At 44.3% G+C, this 16,896-nt stretch overlaps 1 protein-coding gene across 7 annotated transcripts in view; it reads left to right on the forward strand.

The window, feature by feature from the left end:
• The window catches only part of MYO9A (myosin IXA), a 1,154,601-nt gene that overhangs the window by 584,322 nt on the left and 553,383 nt on the right, over window positions 1-16,896 (forward strand). For all 7 annotated transcript variants that reach the window (XM_069624659.1, XM_069624658.1, XM_069624661.1 and 4 more), the window contains one exon: window positions 5,670-5,791. In XM_069624659.1, the coding sequence (XP_069480760.1) occupies window positions 5,670-5,791 (122 nt within the window). The remainder of the gene's footprint in view (window positions 1-5,669; window positions 5,792-16,896) is intronic.

Here is a 16,896-nt window from a genome sequence, read left to right on the forward strand (position 1 = left end):
TGGTATTATGTAAGTGAGGTTATCCCTTTACATATCTTTGAGGTGCTATATGTGGAATCTTTGCTTTTTTTGTCTGCTGTTGTCGAACACTTTTGATGTCTGTGCTAGTATAGCCTTGTTGTGTGATGTTATGTTATGTTCTTGGGCCTACTGCAGTGTGACATCTGCCAATTTCATTGTCTCCATGCCGTTAGGTACCTACAAGAGATGGGTTGGCTTAGGTTGGGAAATGAGTAGAAGTAGAGGGAGGAGAGCAAGTTAGCTTTAACAGCACACGCTCTGGGTGTGGGTAGGCTTGTGGGTGTTTCGGAGGTGCAGTATATATTGAGGCCTGCCTGGGCATACTCTGCTGTAGGTATGTTTGGTATTAAGTGAGAATTAGTGTGGTGACCCAGACTCATTCATGCATGAACGTCATGTAATTTGAGATTAAGGGAGCATTGATGTATTCAATGCAGTTTCAAGAATGATTGTGTGGTGTTGGTCTTAGGTTAGTAGATGGTATTGGATGTTGGGCAGGGTGGTGCCCTGGCGTGGTTTCAGAGGGTGCCTTTGATCTGTCGTGTACACCAGTTCATAATTATGAGTGGCATGGGGTACAATAATTTCAGAATGGTAAACATTTGGCACTTTGGGCATTAACACGAAAGTCATTGCATGCTGAATAGCATAGTTTATCAACAAAACATAAACTATCCCCCAAAATGTGTTGCCAGCATGGCACATCTGCAGTTTATTGTTCGCATAGTTGAGACTGGTTGGCTATGTGGCTTGTTCGTACACACCCCTGGGCATATCAGTGAAGCCACCAAATACCAATAACAGTAACAAGAACCAAAGAAAGCAAAAGAAGTAGTTCTAGTTAGCGAAAAAAGCTAACTATAAAAAGGTGAAGAGAATTAAAACCCTTGTTAGTAGGTGAATGTATGGAATGTAAATACATGAGAACACCAAATTGAAATATATATCAAGAGGATATGCTGTCCAACCAAGTAAATATACTATTGTGGAAATGGTTAGGAACCCCATGTGAATGCAAGAAACCCTGGCTGGAGAATATACCAGGCAATTACAGTTGTGAAACAAACAGAATCCCTGGCAGGAGAGTATACCAGGCAATCACAAGTGTGTAACTACAAGAAGCCCTGGCAGGGAGGTATGCCAGGCAATTACAAGTGTGTAGGGAACAGGAACGCCTAAATAGAAGAATATCAGAACTGTGTTAAGCGTATGAGGAAAAGCCAAGTCCTGACAGTCTTTCAATGCAAGGGAACTTTTGATTGTGACAGTGCTATTGTAGGCCAAGAATGGCACAAGGAACAGTTGTATTTGTTGACGAGAAATTTAGGGGAAGGGAGCCCCTGTTGTGGAACCTTTGTGTTGGAACCATTTATTCTTTTATGAACACTTTTGCAAGAGCTTCAAAGGTTAAAGACATTTCCCTTTTCACCTTTATAGTTTAGTTTTAATGTGAGGGCCAGAATCGAACTTTTGGACACATGTTTTGATTTTGACATCCTGACACAGACAGATCCTTAGTTTTGGTTTAGGTTGGGAAATTCCTCTTATAGCAGTGTCAGAGAGTGCTTTTCCCCAACCCTTTTATTGTCAATAAAAGTCTTTAACCAAAAACATGGCTTACATGTGTCCGAGATTTTTTCTGACTCCTCACAATATGGAACTGATGCACCACACGACCTCTGTTTCTTCCTTTTTCCTTAGCGCTCAGCCCCAGAACGTATGGAAGCTATAATTATTTCACAACACAGCTGCTAAATTGCTGCTCCATCTGAGCCAATGGGATCATATCTCATCAGCACTTTGGCAATTGCACTTGCTGCTCATCAATAATGCATCAAAGCCGTGTGTCTGGTTCACAAAGCATACAATAACAAAGGACCTTCTTTCATCAGCCAGCGCTTTCTACATTAGGTGGCTGCTAGGCCCGGACCTTCTGTATAATCCAGCCTTGTCTACCTTTCTCAGCAGGGAGGAAGTTACCTTGTCCTATCGAGTGGATAGCAGGGGGATTTTAGTTCCAACAGGGGTGTGACGTCTGCATACCAGCTTAATTTGCAAGTGTACGTTTGGAATAATCACCCATTTCATGGGCGGAGTGCTTCTCACATGCATCCTTTATTTAATTTGGTGTTTTTGGCAGTGCTACCTGTCGCCTTCTGGCTGTTTCACTTGTCTGCATTGTACAGAGCAGCATGACAATCGGGTGAAACATGACAATATAATAGACATAATGAAACATAACAAACTTGTTTAACAAAAGCCAGCATCATGTCTCAAAAAACTAAATGAAGGGTAGGTTAAATAAATGAGAACACAAAAAAGCAAAACCCCCTTAAAACCAAAAATGCAATTTAGCAAGCTTGCAATTGAGAAGGGGGAATTAAGACAAATGTGGAGCAGGGTTGGGTGTAAATGAGGTATGGGAAGTTAAGGTCCAGACTAGAGTTTGAGTGGCCGGGGCCTAGTAGGAAACGCCTGTCAAAAGTGAAAATTTCAAGCATTTCCGGCACAGATGCATTTGGGACAAAGCACATGGAGTCTAACAGAGCCAACTCCACACAATGGGCCTCATTACGACCCTGCTGGTCCGGAAAGAACAGTGGCGGTAAAAACGCTGCCAACTTTCTTTCCGGACTGGCAGATTCAGAGTCCTGCAGGCGGGAGGTGTCACTCCCGCCAGGTCTGACCTGGCAGGAGTAACGCCACCCACCTGCAGGCGCAAATGGAAACACTGGCTCCGTCATAGACGGAGCCAGTGTTTCCATTGTCCCCATCCCCGTGGAGTCCTATGGGATTCCATGGGAATGGGTACTTACAGAATTCCGCTTCTGGAATTCCCGGGTCACCGGGGTCGTAATGCCCCAGTGATTCTTGGAATCAGAGGCGGAATGGTAATACGGGTCCGGCGGTAGCCTGCCAGTTTTTCCGGCATGGTTACCGTCAAACTCGTAATGAGGCCCAATATCTCCCATCAGTTTAAATATGACATGACATGGTGTCTCACAGATGGCACAAGCGTTACCCCGTGCCACAGAGACAATTCAAGAGTTTTTATTGAAATATCAATTGGGCCTCTGGCCGTCCCACTCTATCTCGTCTTTCTGTACCTCCTCCTTAACCTAAGCGTCCTTAGCCCCAGGTTAGTAAATAGTGAATGTTTCACCCTCAGTATTGTAATAGCTAAGTAAACTTTCCCTGTTGCATTCACTTCACGGTCTTTCCTTGCACTGTTATCTAACAACACCTGCCGCACTACTGTAGATTCTGACACTGCAGTGCCATTTGGACTCACTAACCAGTACCTCACCTTTTGCAGAAATCGCCTCCACAATCTGCACCTCATTCCTTCCTCCTGCTAGTCTCTTGGTCCTTGACCGACTTCACCCAAAACGCCAACCACTTCATGTTTTTGGCCAAATATTTACTCACCCCAGGTGTGACAATAGCAGGAGACCTGTTAAATATTGGCATAAGCCCCGCTTCCCTTTTTCCTACACGGGCTTGTTTTGGAACAGTGGCTGTCAGTTATGTTCAATGTCTGTGGTAGTGTTAAGGGAGTCAGTTTCGGGTTCCCTCTTGTAAGTCTAGTCTCTTTACATGCCCAAGTCTTGTTATAACGTCCCTGGTGGTCTAGGTTGTAAACCACCAGCTGCGCTATGGAGCGTTTGGTGGCTTTGCATGCCGCATCGTAGTGATCGTGCTGTCTGCACACTCTTGTTCAGTCTTTTTTGTCACATGTAGGAAACCATGACCTAGCTTCCCATACCAAACCTAGGAAAGTATAGCATTTTCAACACAGGACAAAACATAGCAAAGATAGCATAGTGTAGCATTGAATATCCACATAGCAAAAACATGGGCTAGCATAGCACACTAGACAAATAACCCAGCATTACAGCAGCAATGTATGTCCCAAAAAGGAGAGTAGAGTGGGTGCAACTCCATTACAAACAAACTGGGGATTCCTTACCCTTTGCCCCTACCTCTTCCCTCCCCCTTTTTGTGAGTGTATCATCTTTTCTCCCTCCTTTCCTTTCTATATCTACAATTGTCACAGATGACCAGAAAAATGCCCAGACTCCAAGGTGTGGTTCAATGGTTTTGAGCAATATAAGATGTGCAAATTTCTCAGTGTAGTGCGCCAGGGCTGGAGATATATTGATGGGCCTTCTGTGGGCTCCCACCACCATAGCCCAGGCATCCCCCAGGATGGCAACTGGCAACAGGTAACCCTACTATCTAAAAGCTGACTATGGTGCGGGACCAACGGTCATAGCCTTCTCTTCCTGACTCCCTCTGGAGTTCTCCTAAGGGGGTGCTCTATGCAACTTCTCCCCTTGAGAAGCTGGTAAAGGATTGGCAATATTGTATCAGTGTTGTACCTCCACAGTCCCCCGGCTTATTTCTCGCCTTCTACATGCTCTCGCGTTATCCAGACATTATTACTCTCCACTCTTCCCTACTCTATCCCTTCTTCTTGACACTCTCCATGTCTTCCTTCCTATCTCCACCCACTCTCCTAGTCTGACCCTCTAATGTTCATACTCTCCTCTCTCCACCCTCTGCTCTCCGTCTTCCAACTTCTCTCTCCTGTCCCCTCTGTCTTTTCCCATATCTTCTCACCTCCCTACTCTCCCCTCTATTCCTCCCCCCTCCCTTCTTTCCACTCCCCTCTCTCATTATTCTTTTTTCTCTACTCCACATTCTCTCCTCCATTCACTCTCCTCTCTCTCCCTATAACTTTCTCCCCCTCATTCACCCACGTCTCTCTATAGTTAGCCCCTTTCACTCAACCCGAAAAGCATGAACTCACTCACAACCTTACTTATACAAACTGGCACCACGCTCACTCAAGACCTCACCTTCAATAATCTCGGCCACAAAATCATGTCAAGTTTGCAGGCATCTCTGGCAGCGTCAAGGCCTGTTGGTCTTAGTATTTCTGAAACGAGACTACGAGAAATTGTAACGGCAACAGAGTGGAACAGTAAAGCTTGATTGAAAGTGGCACCATATGCACTCATCACAGCACACACGTGGGGGCTGGGGTGGGCAGAGACTGGGGATCTCCCAACTAATTTACCAAGATCGGTAAATATGCTTTTAGGCCTCCTGCCCCAGGCTGTGAAGGGTCTCTATTCCCACCTGACAGGGTCAAGCCCATGACCGTGTTATACTATATACATGGCCAGTGCGGAAGTCCATTCGAATGTGGTCGACAAATTGGGCTTCTCACTCTTTTGGTGTGTAAAATCCACTTCACAGTCCATTGATAATGTGTTCTTAATGTCTTGGGGGTGTGTGTGGGGGTGTGTGTGTGTGTGTGTGTGTCTTTTCATGTTTTGAGGGGGAAGATGTGTTGTGTTGCGTTGGTTCCATAAGGTAGAATCTGTTTTTGATTCTTGCTTTCCATGTTCCTCGAGGTGGCATTTATGTCATGTTCTGTGTGTTTGCTTAATTGCTGATTGTTGCTTTTTGAGGGGAAATTGGTGTTCATTTTACTTTCCTTATCCTGCAAATGGAACCTGTTTTTTTTGTTTTCTTGTTACTTCCTGTGTGCAGGATAGGTGGGATCTGTTTAACAGCAAGCTGCTTCAAGTATATATAGGGAGGTTTCATTCGTATGTCTCCTCTTTTTTGCATTTTAGGAGGAGTACAGAGCAGAAGGAATCAGCTGGCATAATATTGACTACATCGACAACAGCAGCTGTATCCAACTTATCAGCCGGAAGCCTACTGGACTCCTTCAGCTCCTGGACGAGGAAAGCAAGTACGTTTTCCAGTGTAGTCTCCTAGTGCAAATAAATATCCACATTCTTAACTTATGGGTGTCTTTGCACCTATTATTGTACCCATTTGTGCATTACTTTTATACTCTGTGCTAGTGCTTCCTTTCTCACACCGAGTTTCCCTTCGCTCACCTTCCTATGCACAGACTCATCATGATTAAATGCAGTATACAAGTTCCGCGAGTGAGCCTCACAATTCTTACTCGTCCTCCTGGTGTGCTTCCATTTCTAAACTAATCTCACAAAAGAGCCTCAAATTCAGTTGACTTACCCCCGTGTACCTCCACTTCCATCTTAATCCACATATATTTCCAACTCACAATTCATACCAGGGCTGTACCTCTGCTTCCCATTATTTGCTAAGAGTCATTCAACTTTATATCTAATTCCATGATTATAGTTGAATGGGCAAATAAGGTACCAAATTTCAGGATTGGCCAAGCACGTTCTAGAACGCCTCATTCATCCAACATTGTATTGTGCATTATCGTCATATTCTCCAAATCTGCTTTGGAAACAAAAACCCAATTATCACAACACTTTCAGACCCATCCACTGCCAATTTTTGAAGGACTGTGGTCTACCTAACAGGGCTGTCATCCGCCCATGCGTAACTTAAGACCATGTGAGGGCTGCAAGCTACTCCCGACATCAATGTCCAGCCTCCTAGTATACTTAAAACTACCTTAGGTTGATGTGTGGTTTTTATGTGCAGTATATGGCACCAGAGAACATACAGTATCTGCTATTGTTCTAATCTCACCAATATCACAATGATAAACCTCAAAGTTAATACAAATTCATCTCAAAAACAACAAAACACCCACCTGCAAAGAGCTAATAGACTATTCACAACTGGGAAAGGCAGATTGACCAATCAAAACCCACCTCTGTCGGGCGTGAATATGCATTCACTGCCCACGGTGTAAAAAAATAAGTCAATCTAAATGGCTGCCACCATAAACCTATAAAAATGTAAACTATTTGCGAATAGCTTTCACGCCCTGCCGGACGGACATGGGATTTAACGTCCCGCAGCCCGACTTGAGGCCTGACCTTTGCTCGGGCCTACAAAATTCGGGCTGGTCGGCCGTTCAATCCCATATCCGCCCTGCCGCTGGAGCACAAAAGCTACATCCAGTGCGGATAAAAGTGCTACAGTCTCATGCGAACGTAAAGTGCATAGAGTACATGGTCATATTATGAACTTTTTCCACGCAGTACATCATTCATCAACATTACATAACTACTAAATCTCTATACAATACTAATTTTATAACTTTACAGCTGATATCATTTCTTACACCATTTTATAATACATTTTTGCCAACTCTAGCCATATTTTGAAGTCTGTAATTTTAGATGGGATTCCTATTCTATTTGCCCTACATGCGCACATTTCGGTCTGATTAGCTCAGTTAATGCATATGCATTCTTTAGATGCCTTTTTTCTCTTCTTGCCTTCTATTGTGGGGGGTTGATTTTCTGGTTTATTTCTACATATTTTATCCTCTCCTTTGATCTGCAATTCGTGTCATATTATGGTTGGGGACTACTTTTCATCTAAATGCCTAAGTGTTACTTACTAAATGCAATGGGGAAACATACCCTTATTTATATTAAATCGCTTTGTCAAGCTCTCAGTGTAGTAGTGTCTTATATCTGCCATTGTCTGTGCAGCCATGTTTCTTGATTTCACAATGGGCAAAAAAACAAGAGAAGGCACTTTACTAACCTCCCTCATCCAATTAAAAAACTCTTGGGAAACCATGGGTGACATCAGCTGTTAAAATACCTGTATCCTGTCTTTTTCTCTTTTCTTTGTTCTGGGCTTGGGGATTTTTCAAAGTTCTACATCTCTCTTCCTGTTAAATTTAAGAATGAGGTCTGTTATTCTACTGTTTCTCGCATGCTGAAATAACTTGTGGCTTTAATTTCCTTTTCTCTTACCTTTTAAACTGGGTCATTCATCAATTTGGAGACTGCCACCACTTCAGACGGCTAAACTCAACTTGCTCTGGTGTTCTACTTCAATAGCCACACCCTTGGCCTCCTTTGTGATCTCACTTTCTCATTTAGACTGAACTACGATCTTTCATGGGAATTGTAGTTTTTTTTTTCTGCCAATGTATTGTAATGAACCTCGCTTTTAAACTAATGCTTTTTTATTTTAGCTGTACTTTAGCGGGGCTCTCGTCCGCTTTACCTCATTATTCAGTCTGGAAGATGGGTACATGCAGGGTTGGCGGGGTATTTGGGAAGGGGGAGAGAAAGGGTGGGGGTTTGTCAGGGGAAGGGGGAAGAAGAGTGTATGGAGGCTGCATATAAACTGCCAAATATGGGTTCCTCCATCTAATCCTTTTCCAATACAACCGGGAATATTTGCCACTCTCAGTGGCCTAGGTTGAATAAATGATATCCCCTTTTATTACGATCTCTTCTAAATTAATTGTGTTCTTTACACTGGTAGTCTTTTACGCATCTCCCATTCCACATATCATTTAGCCCCATCTGGTCACTTTGCGTGCGGAAAATCACTTTCTGCTCTAACAGTGTTAGTTTCTCCTTATTTCGTTGGGCATCGGTTTCCTGCATTTGCTGCAACACAAGCCATTTAAATTATTCTGTTTTATGTTCCAGTTCCACATGATGTTTTACCATGTGTGCGTACATCAGTGGCTTTTTTATGCAGCTCTTGTGCTCAATCATTCTACACTTGACTTTTCTCTGTTTTCCCTATGCATTTTAGCCCACAATGGCAAATGATCATATATACAACCCATTTGGAATTGCAGTTGGTAAAATTATTAAGTTTCCATTTGTACAGTAGGCCCAAACAGTTTGTGCACCCATTATACAGTTATCACAGGGGTAATGTCCTATTGCTTCTGTAAACCCAATGGGGCAATGTAAGACTTTTTACAGTAGTGCTTTTATGGTTATTCCTGAGTACTCCCTTTTATGTTCGGGCTTGTGAAAAACTCATGGTGACGACAAGTAAGACAGACACAAGTGATCACAGTTCAAGGGTGTTTATTGAACAATGATTCGGTATGTAGGTTGGGTTGAAAAAAAACTCCTAATCTAAACCTAAATCTAAGTTGGGAGCAAGCGTCAATGTCAGAATCCAGCGGCTCTTGAACACGTGGTGTAGCTGAGGATTTCTTCAAGATAATAGTGGTAGATATGAACACCCAAAGAAGGCTATTAACCAGAAGAGGGACACCAGTTGTAGACCTCCGACGGGCTATAGAACTGCACAAGGACACCCCAATCATACGATCAGCAGATGTTCAATTTATGCAGAAAAAAACATACAGGCATCAGAGTTTTAAATGCAGGCGAAATAAGGTTACCAAAAACACGTGAACTAACCTGCACTAGTGAGTTGGGGACTTCAGACCGCAGGTACGAAGGCCTTATGTCACGGTTGGGGGTGTATCCCCTGCAAGGCAACATTTGAGGCTATGAGAAATACTAATGAAATGGCAAACACAGGTAGTAACACAGAGTTTTGCAAAAGGGTTTACCGGCAGGTGATGTTGACAGGAGGTGGAGTGCCAGGTTCGGGTAGAAGGGAATCTAAACCGACGAAACAAGGACGCCTAAACCTTGAGTGGCGAGTCTCTCGTCCCAGTCCTCCACCGGACCCGACAAAACGCAGACTCCTGAACCTGAAGTGGCGAGTCTCTAGTCCCAGTCCGCCACCGGACCTGACGGTACACGAATGCCTAAAACAGGTAAGCTTAATGGTCCGAGAGATAGTCCAGAAGCGAAGAAAAAACGGTGACTTGTGAGTAACGATGGAATAGGTAAAGAAATCAGTGGGACGTGGATCGGGGTCAATAAATTGCAGGCATCGAGGTACAAGAGGGCAAAGCAAAGGCAGTCCGAATAATGTTATCAGAGTTAGGCAACTTGCGGGCAACGATGCATGAGAGCACAGGTGTTGCTAGGCCTGGAAAAGATCTGGGGCTATGCTAATGTTGGGACTCGGAGCTAGCTAGCCTTTTGATTGTAATCCCCAAAGCTTCTATCCGGGGCTACAACCAAAAGACCTGGTGCTATAGTCCCCTCAGCCCCCCCTAGCAACGCCTCTGCATGAGAGGCGTAGACAAAGGAATCCGTGGGATGTGAAGCAGAGTCAGTTAGTTGCAGGCATCGAGGTACAAGAGAGCAAGACAAAGACCGTCCGAAGAACGTTATCCGAGGTTGGCAACTTGCGGGCTTACAACAATGACAGACGAGGGGAAGACCTAAGCAATTCAGAAAAAACATAGCTGAAGTCAATGACACAGTGATATGAGGCAAGATACAAAGTAGCAAAAGAGCTTAATCAGAAGCGCCGCCCCCCAAGTTGGAAACGGCTTAAGAGCCCGAGGTGACGTGACATGGAGTTACACGTCATGTGACCAAATGCCCGAAGAGGCCACCACAGTTTCCAAGGTAACCGGCAGCGTTACACTAATCGGGTTCGTCCTGTGAGGTAAACCAAAGCGAAATGGGTGAGCAACGGTGCCAGGCGTGTCTCGGGGAGGCATGGTGAGTCACGGAATTACCAGGCTGAGGTTTTCTAACGCTTGTGGCAGACTTACGTGAATGCGTAGCAGTAGTAGACCTCCGTTTCCTGACAGTCAACCATCAAATGAAAAAATAAGGCAGTCCTAGTTGCATTGTGTCAAAACAAAAAGGGCCTATACTAAGAAACCCATTTCCAAACCTCACAACTAATACGAAAAGGGGTGTGGGATAGTTTTCAAGAAAAGAAAGAAGTGTTCTTAAATAATATGTCAAGATTAGTTAGTCTGGGTCCCCCTTCCCCACATTTTGGACACAGGATAAGATGTGAGCTTGGAGCACAGTACAGTCTCGGGCTTCTCCAGCACGAGATGACAGTTCCAATGGCAGCTCTCAGGGCACACTCTCTGGCCTTTCTAGCACAAGATGATAGTTCAGCTTTTAACCCTCGAGCTTTCAGTTATAAGGGCCGTTGATGGCCAAGTCTCGTTTCACTTCAAAGTCTCTTGCCTTCGAGGACCTGACGTGTTCAAACAACAAAACAAAATTTCCTTTAGCAAATGAAAGTTATTTTCTAAGTTTCGCTGGGTGATGGGTTCACCCATGGGCCCCCCTTCCTGGGCGTTGACCCTTCTCAGTTGTTTATCAGAGTTTTTACGTAAGGTGACAATTTCACCCATAGGTTCCCCCTCTTCTGGGCGCTGACCCTAAGCATATTCCAAAATATATCACAGTTCCTTTATCGGTCAATTTTGGGTGATGGCTTCACCCTTGGATTTCCCTCAGTCGGGCTCAAACACCCATTGCCTCTTGTGGGATTTCTCCTACCTCAATTTCTTAATGCCTTTTTCTTGGGCGATGGCTTCACCCCTGAAATCTCCCTTGGCCGGGCTCGGAACCCTCTCTACTTCACATTCACATTTGTCCAATATCGTTGGGATTCACTTCCCTTTCTTTCATAGTATAGCGCATGTAGATCAAAGTCTTTAGATTGTACAGGGATTTTGCTTGACCCTCTGTATGACCACTTGACCTATTTCACTGGCCCTCCTTCGGCCTTCTGGCACTTGTTGGGGCTCGACCAGAGTCTCTCGAGCTAGCACCCACGTGGTGCTGCTTTCCCTCTGTAGATGGTCTCCTTTAACAGTTCATTCAAAGTTCATCAGCTTTGGTTAAAAACTTGCCACTTTACGCATCGAAGATTTCTAGACAGAGATTGAAGAGACCAATCGCCAATCAAAGAAAGAACAAGGACTCACCTAACAGGTTATGAGAACATAAAAGATAAAACGGGGCACTCCGGACAACCACAAAAAAGGTTAAAAGAACAAGAAACTCCCACCCCTCCGCGAATCAACCACAACAAGAAAGCCTCGGGGGAGGACACATACACCCTTCAATCCTCCACAGAAAAAGGAGAGCCAGAATCGCAAAGAATGGGACCGTGGAACTGGATCTCATCAAGATGGACAAAAAAACAAGTAAAATAGCAATCATCGAAGGTGGGGGTCCGTGAAAACAACTCCACAGATACAACACTCGACCACCCCACAGCGACCTCTTTTTCTCTTGCCTCTTGGAACACGAGAGGCCATATGCATTTGACGATGGCAGGAGACGTCAACCTAAATCAATTTGACATACTATGTTTACAAGAAACGTGGCTCTCAATACAACCAAGTCTGGATGGGTACTCGGTCGCAATCTCTCCGGCAGTAAAAGGCCTACTCGGCCGACCGTCATCAGGATTGTTAACTGCCATAAAATCTAGCTCGGGTCTAACAGAACCCAAAATCTGGAAACAATCTTACGAAACACTGGTAACGCTGACTTCCCACACCCAGAGAAAGGCCAAGATGGAAAATGTTTTCCAAAAGACTGTAGCAATACTCAACTGCTACTGGAATCCACAAAGAATGTCCATCAAAACTTTCTGCGACAATATGACTATGGTGATCGATCACCTATATGCAGAATTTGAAAAAATTGAAATCATAATCTGTGGCGACTTTAATGCTAAATGCATTCAAGTAACGAAAGATCGAGCTTGCTCTAAATTGCAGCGACAGTGGGAAGACGCCGCCTCTAAAAGAGGAAAGGCATGGAATAAGGTCATGACATCGCGACACATTCAAAATGTGGCAACGCTTTTTCCCTCCCAAAATAATATTCCAACATGGGAACGCATGGGCTCCAAAGCAACATTAGACCACATTTTTGTGTCGTCTGGCCTCATCCAAGATTTAAAAAGCTTCCAAGTCCAGAAAACTGTGAATAGTGACCACAATTTATTGAGATCTGACTGGGTCGTCCCCCATATTAAACCTAAAACATACGACTGGGGGACAGAAGTAAACATACAACAAACGCGACTCAGACTGACTGAACGCGATATTGACAAAATTAAAAGTTCTTGGGAGCTAAATCACAACAAAATCGGCAATAAAGACACTGAGGAAAGACCTAATTACTTGCCGCTATTACTTCCCTTTCACAAGAAAAGTTCAAACGGAACAAAGAAGATAACAAATAACATGCACACCTATAATAAAGAGCTGGTACAAAAAAGACAGCTTGTCCGCAGATTACTAAGATGTGCGAAGAAAACAAACAATACAGAAGACTAGACTAGTTGGCAACTGGAAGCAAAAAAGTATAAAACCTGGCTTAAACAGAACAGGGCCAGTCGCTATCAAAATGACGCCGAACAGATGATGTCCGCACTACAATCAAAAAAATCTAGTCAACTCTGGTCATTGATAAAAGACAACAACTGTGCCAAGAGTTCGACTTTTACAAATGCAGTCCCAGAGGAAACCTGGATTCAATACTACACGACCCAATTCAAAAGCCCCCCAGATAACTCGAATGGGGTTACACCATTCCCAGACACTGTTTGGGTCGACCTATCAAATCCGGAAGACATCGAAACGGCCATTAGAAAACTAAAAACCTCCAGAGCCCCAGGTCCCGATGGTCTGACCAATGTAGACTTAAAGATCTCCCCCCCTAAATGGGCCGCGGTAATCAGCAACATCTTTGACATCTGTGGCCGAACGAAGAAGATCCCAGAATCCTGGCAAAGAACCGTCATTGTTCCAATTTACAAAAAAGGACCAAGGCAGGACCCGGCTAGCTACAGACCAATAGCGTTGCTAGATATCCTGAGCAAATTTATGCCACTCGCCTTTTGGCCCACTTTCGGATCTGGGAGGAAAACAGCGAGGCCAATGACCACTTCCAAACGGGCTTTCAGAAACATGGTTCCACGACCATCAACCTTTTCACTTTGGGTGCTCCTTCTTTCACTTTGGCTTTCAAGATGTTCAAAGTCTACCTGGCTTTCGTGGACCTCTCGAAAGCCTTTGACAAGATCGACAGATCTAGGCTATGGGCAAAGCTGCAAAGCTGGAAATGCCCGATGAAAATATTGGAGCCCATTATGGCACTTAACACGGATATAAAGATGAGAGTAAGACTCAATCAACAGGGTGATCTGTCAGAAGAAATACCTGTGAAAAGAGGAGTGAAGCAGGGCTGCCCGTTCGCGCCAGCGCTTTTTATCGCCTTTTTAGGCGACTATCAGCACTCTGAAACAAAGATCCGAGCGTTCCCTCCAAAAATTGGGAAAGTCAAGATCCCTCGTCTACTGTACGCGGACGATATTACTATCATCGATCAAACCAAAGTGGGTCTCCAACGCAAACTATCTAACCTACAAAACTACATGGAGGACAACTTGTTAGAAATAAATAAATCCAAAACAAAAATCTTGGTATTGGAGAAACTGAAGGCAAAGGGAACTTCTAAGCCCAATATTTATCTGGACAATGAACATATCGAAGTGGTCACCAACTTTAAATACTTGGGGACACAACTGGACACTTCTAAAACAGACCTTAGTCTTCAAACTCAACTGTGGGCAAAAGTAAAATGCCTAACGGCTCAAATAAGGGCGATCGACCGTAAGTTCGGAAAGTTCTCCTTGCTACCAGCCATCCTGTTCTATAAAACGAAAGTAGTTCCATACCTGACGTATGGAGCAGAAGCTTCGTTATATCTTCCTCCGCAAATCTGTACCAAATTGGAAGGATATGTGTGGAAAACGTTGCTGGGTCTCCCCAAGTCTACTGCAATAGCTGCCATCAGAAGGGAGCTAGGACTGGTTTCTTTAACATCCTTGGTAAACCAAAGTGCGATGCGCTTATATAGAAAAATCATCTCTGCGGACACTCTACCGATTTTGAACATCATTCACGCAGAAACTTCCACCGGCAACTGTTTCGCACTAAAAAACTGGGTTAACAGGAGACTAGAAGATCTTGAAATGATCAAATGTTCCCCGACGGAGCTAAAGGAAAACCCAGATCGTATCAAAACTAAAATGGATTACCACAATAGAGCAGGCAACTAACAACAAACTATTGAGTCATCTACCACCCTCTTTTAACAAGCTGAAAAAACCCCTAAATTACTGTGCAAAATTTCCGGAAAAAAAACTGAGAAACGTGATTATGGGAGCCCGCTTTAACCTGCTACCAACCAGAGAGATATTGGCGCTCAGAAATCAGGGTTCTGTAACACTGTCGTCTCTGTAAAAACCCAAATACAACAAACACTAAAACATCTGATAATGGATTGCATCGCCATTAATGACATAAGAAATGTCTATCTACTCCCTTTGTCTGAGAGACTATGGTTTTTGCAGAAAAACGACATATGGAACAGACTAATTTCCGGGGAGAGTACCAAATGGTCTCAGGCACTGTCTAAACTGATCGATTTAGTCTTTACAAAAATCATGCAGACTAATGCCAATGAGTTCGTGGAAACCACCTCCTCATTGGCCTCAACAATGGCGGAATGACAAAAAGGAAGTCGTCTCTCTTACCTTCTCTTCTCTCTTCTCTCCTTCTGCTGATCCCTGAAGAGTTTTGCCCTGGTCGGATCTGCTACTCTGTTTTCGTTGACAAAACTCAGTTTTAACTGTGTAAAGTTCAATTAAAAAAAAAAAAAAAAAACTTGCCACTTTACGATTCTCACTCATCACAGCCTGGTTCTTATCAGCTTTCCCCTCGACTCACCGGCTGTGTCGAACCGCTTGCTGTTGCCATTCTGGAGTTAAGGCTGATACCATGGGTGCGGAAGCTTCCCTCGCTCCTGCTTATCGGCATAGGTTTGCCCTGTGTACTGTTGACATCTGCTGCAGTACACTGGTGCTATTGTTCAGTCTTAGGCTCTCTTCCACGAAGGCTCTGTGTGCCTGGACGAAAAAGGCAAGGTCACTTCTCTCCTCGCAAACCTCTCGCTTCCCACCCCATTTCTCCTTCTTTTGAACTGCCGCATGGTAGCCGTCTTGTCGTGCTGTCTGCTGTACTTGCCTTGCTCATAATGTGCTCTCAGGCTCCACCCTTTATCTCTGTGGGGAAAGGAAAGGGACGTCCGGTGTGTATGATTCAGGTTAACTGCCTGACCTTGCCTGACTCCTGTATTGGGGCATGTCAGGTAAACTGGTTTTACATCAGTCCGTTGTTTTGGGTGCAAAAAAGTATTTGTCGGTAAAGGGGTATCGGGGGGTGGGGGGGATGGAGTGTCAGTGTCCTACGGGACAGGATAAGGAAGGTTTGTGTAATGGCTGAGAATGACCGGGATGAAGAACAGAACATGGGGGATGGTGGAAACAGTGTTCTGTCATAGTAGGTTGGGACTTTGGAAAATGACAATCAGAGGGACGGGTTTGTTAGGGTTTGCAGGGTTAGCGGGAATAGCTGGGGTTGTGACATGAAAAAAGGGGATTGTGGGAATTGTAGTGTTTTGTCTAATCAGGTTGCGAATGTGGAAAATGGTAATCAAAAGAAAGGAAAGAAGGATAAGGCAGTATTCGAATGGAGGCCGGTGAGACAAGGATTCTGGGAGTTATGCTTTTTGGGTGTAACCAGGTTTGGGACCTTAGAGGATTGATTATGTACAGAGGTATTGTTGAATCTGGGCCGGAGAGATCTAACAGGACGAAGGGAGGCAGATGCAATACAGCCCATGAAAGCCTTGGGTATATCGTCCTTCTCTCCTTCTCTTGCACAATAGTGCATCTCACCTGGGGTATTCCCCAGAGCATAACCCCGGGTTCCCCTGCCCAGGTCATCCTCCCCTGCTGGTCAACCCCCAGGAATGGGATCCAACAGCGATGGCAGTGTCCTGGCCACCTGAATAAGGGATTCTCGAGGTCTTGCTGGGGGAGAATACCCTCAGGTTTCTTAAAGGTTTCTCTTGTATGCCAAAATGGGTTTCTCAAAATGTGACTTCCCAGTATTCAAAATCTTCCAATTTTTCATGATGACATTCGTGATTTCATACAACATATTCATATATGTCTGTATGCAAACCAATCAGTTCTTATTTCGACTCTCCCCTTCTTTATTTTGCCTCGGTTCCAAAAGTGTCTGCCTGTTATTATTCCAGGGTCTCTTAGCCAATTTTCGGAGCCTTTTATCCTGATATCCTCTAGCTCTGAATTTCAATAGTAATTGATTGGCCTCCTCTTGATAAGTATTTTTATGGCTACTATTCC

The sequence above is a fragment of the Ambystoma mexicanum genome, chromosome 11, assembly GCF_040938575.1.
Source record: "Ambystoma mexicanum isolate Mex_15411 chromosome 11, UKY_AmexF1_1, whole genome shotgun sequence".
Classification (NCBI taxonomy): domain Eukaryota; kingdom Metazoa; phylum Chordata; class Amphibia; order Caudata; family Ambystomatidae; genus Ambystoma; species Ambystoma mexicanum.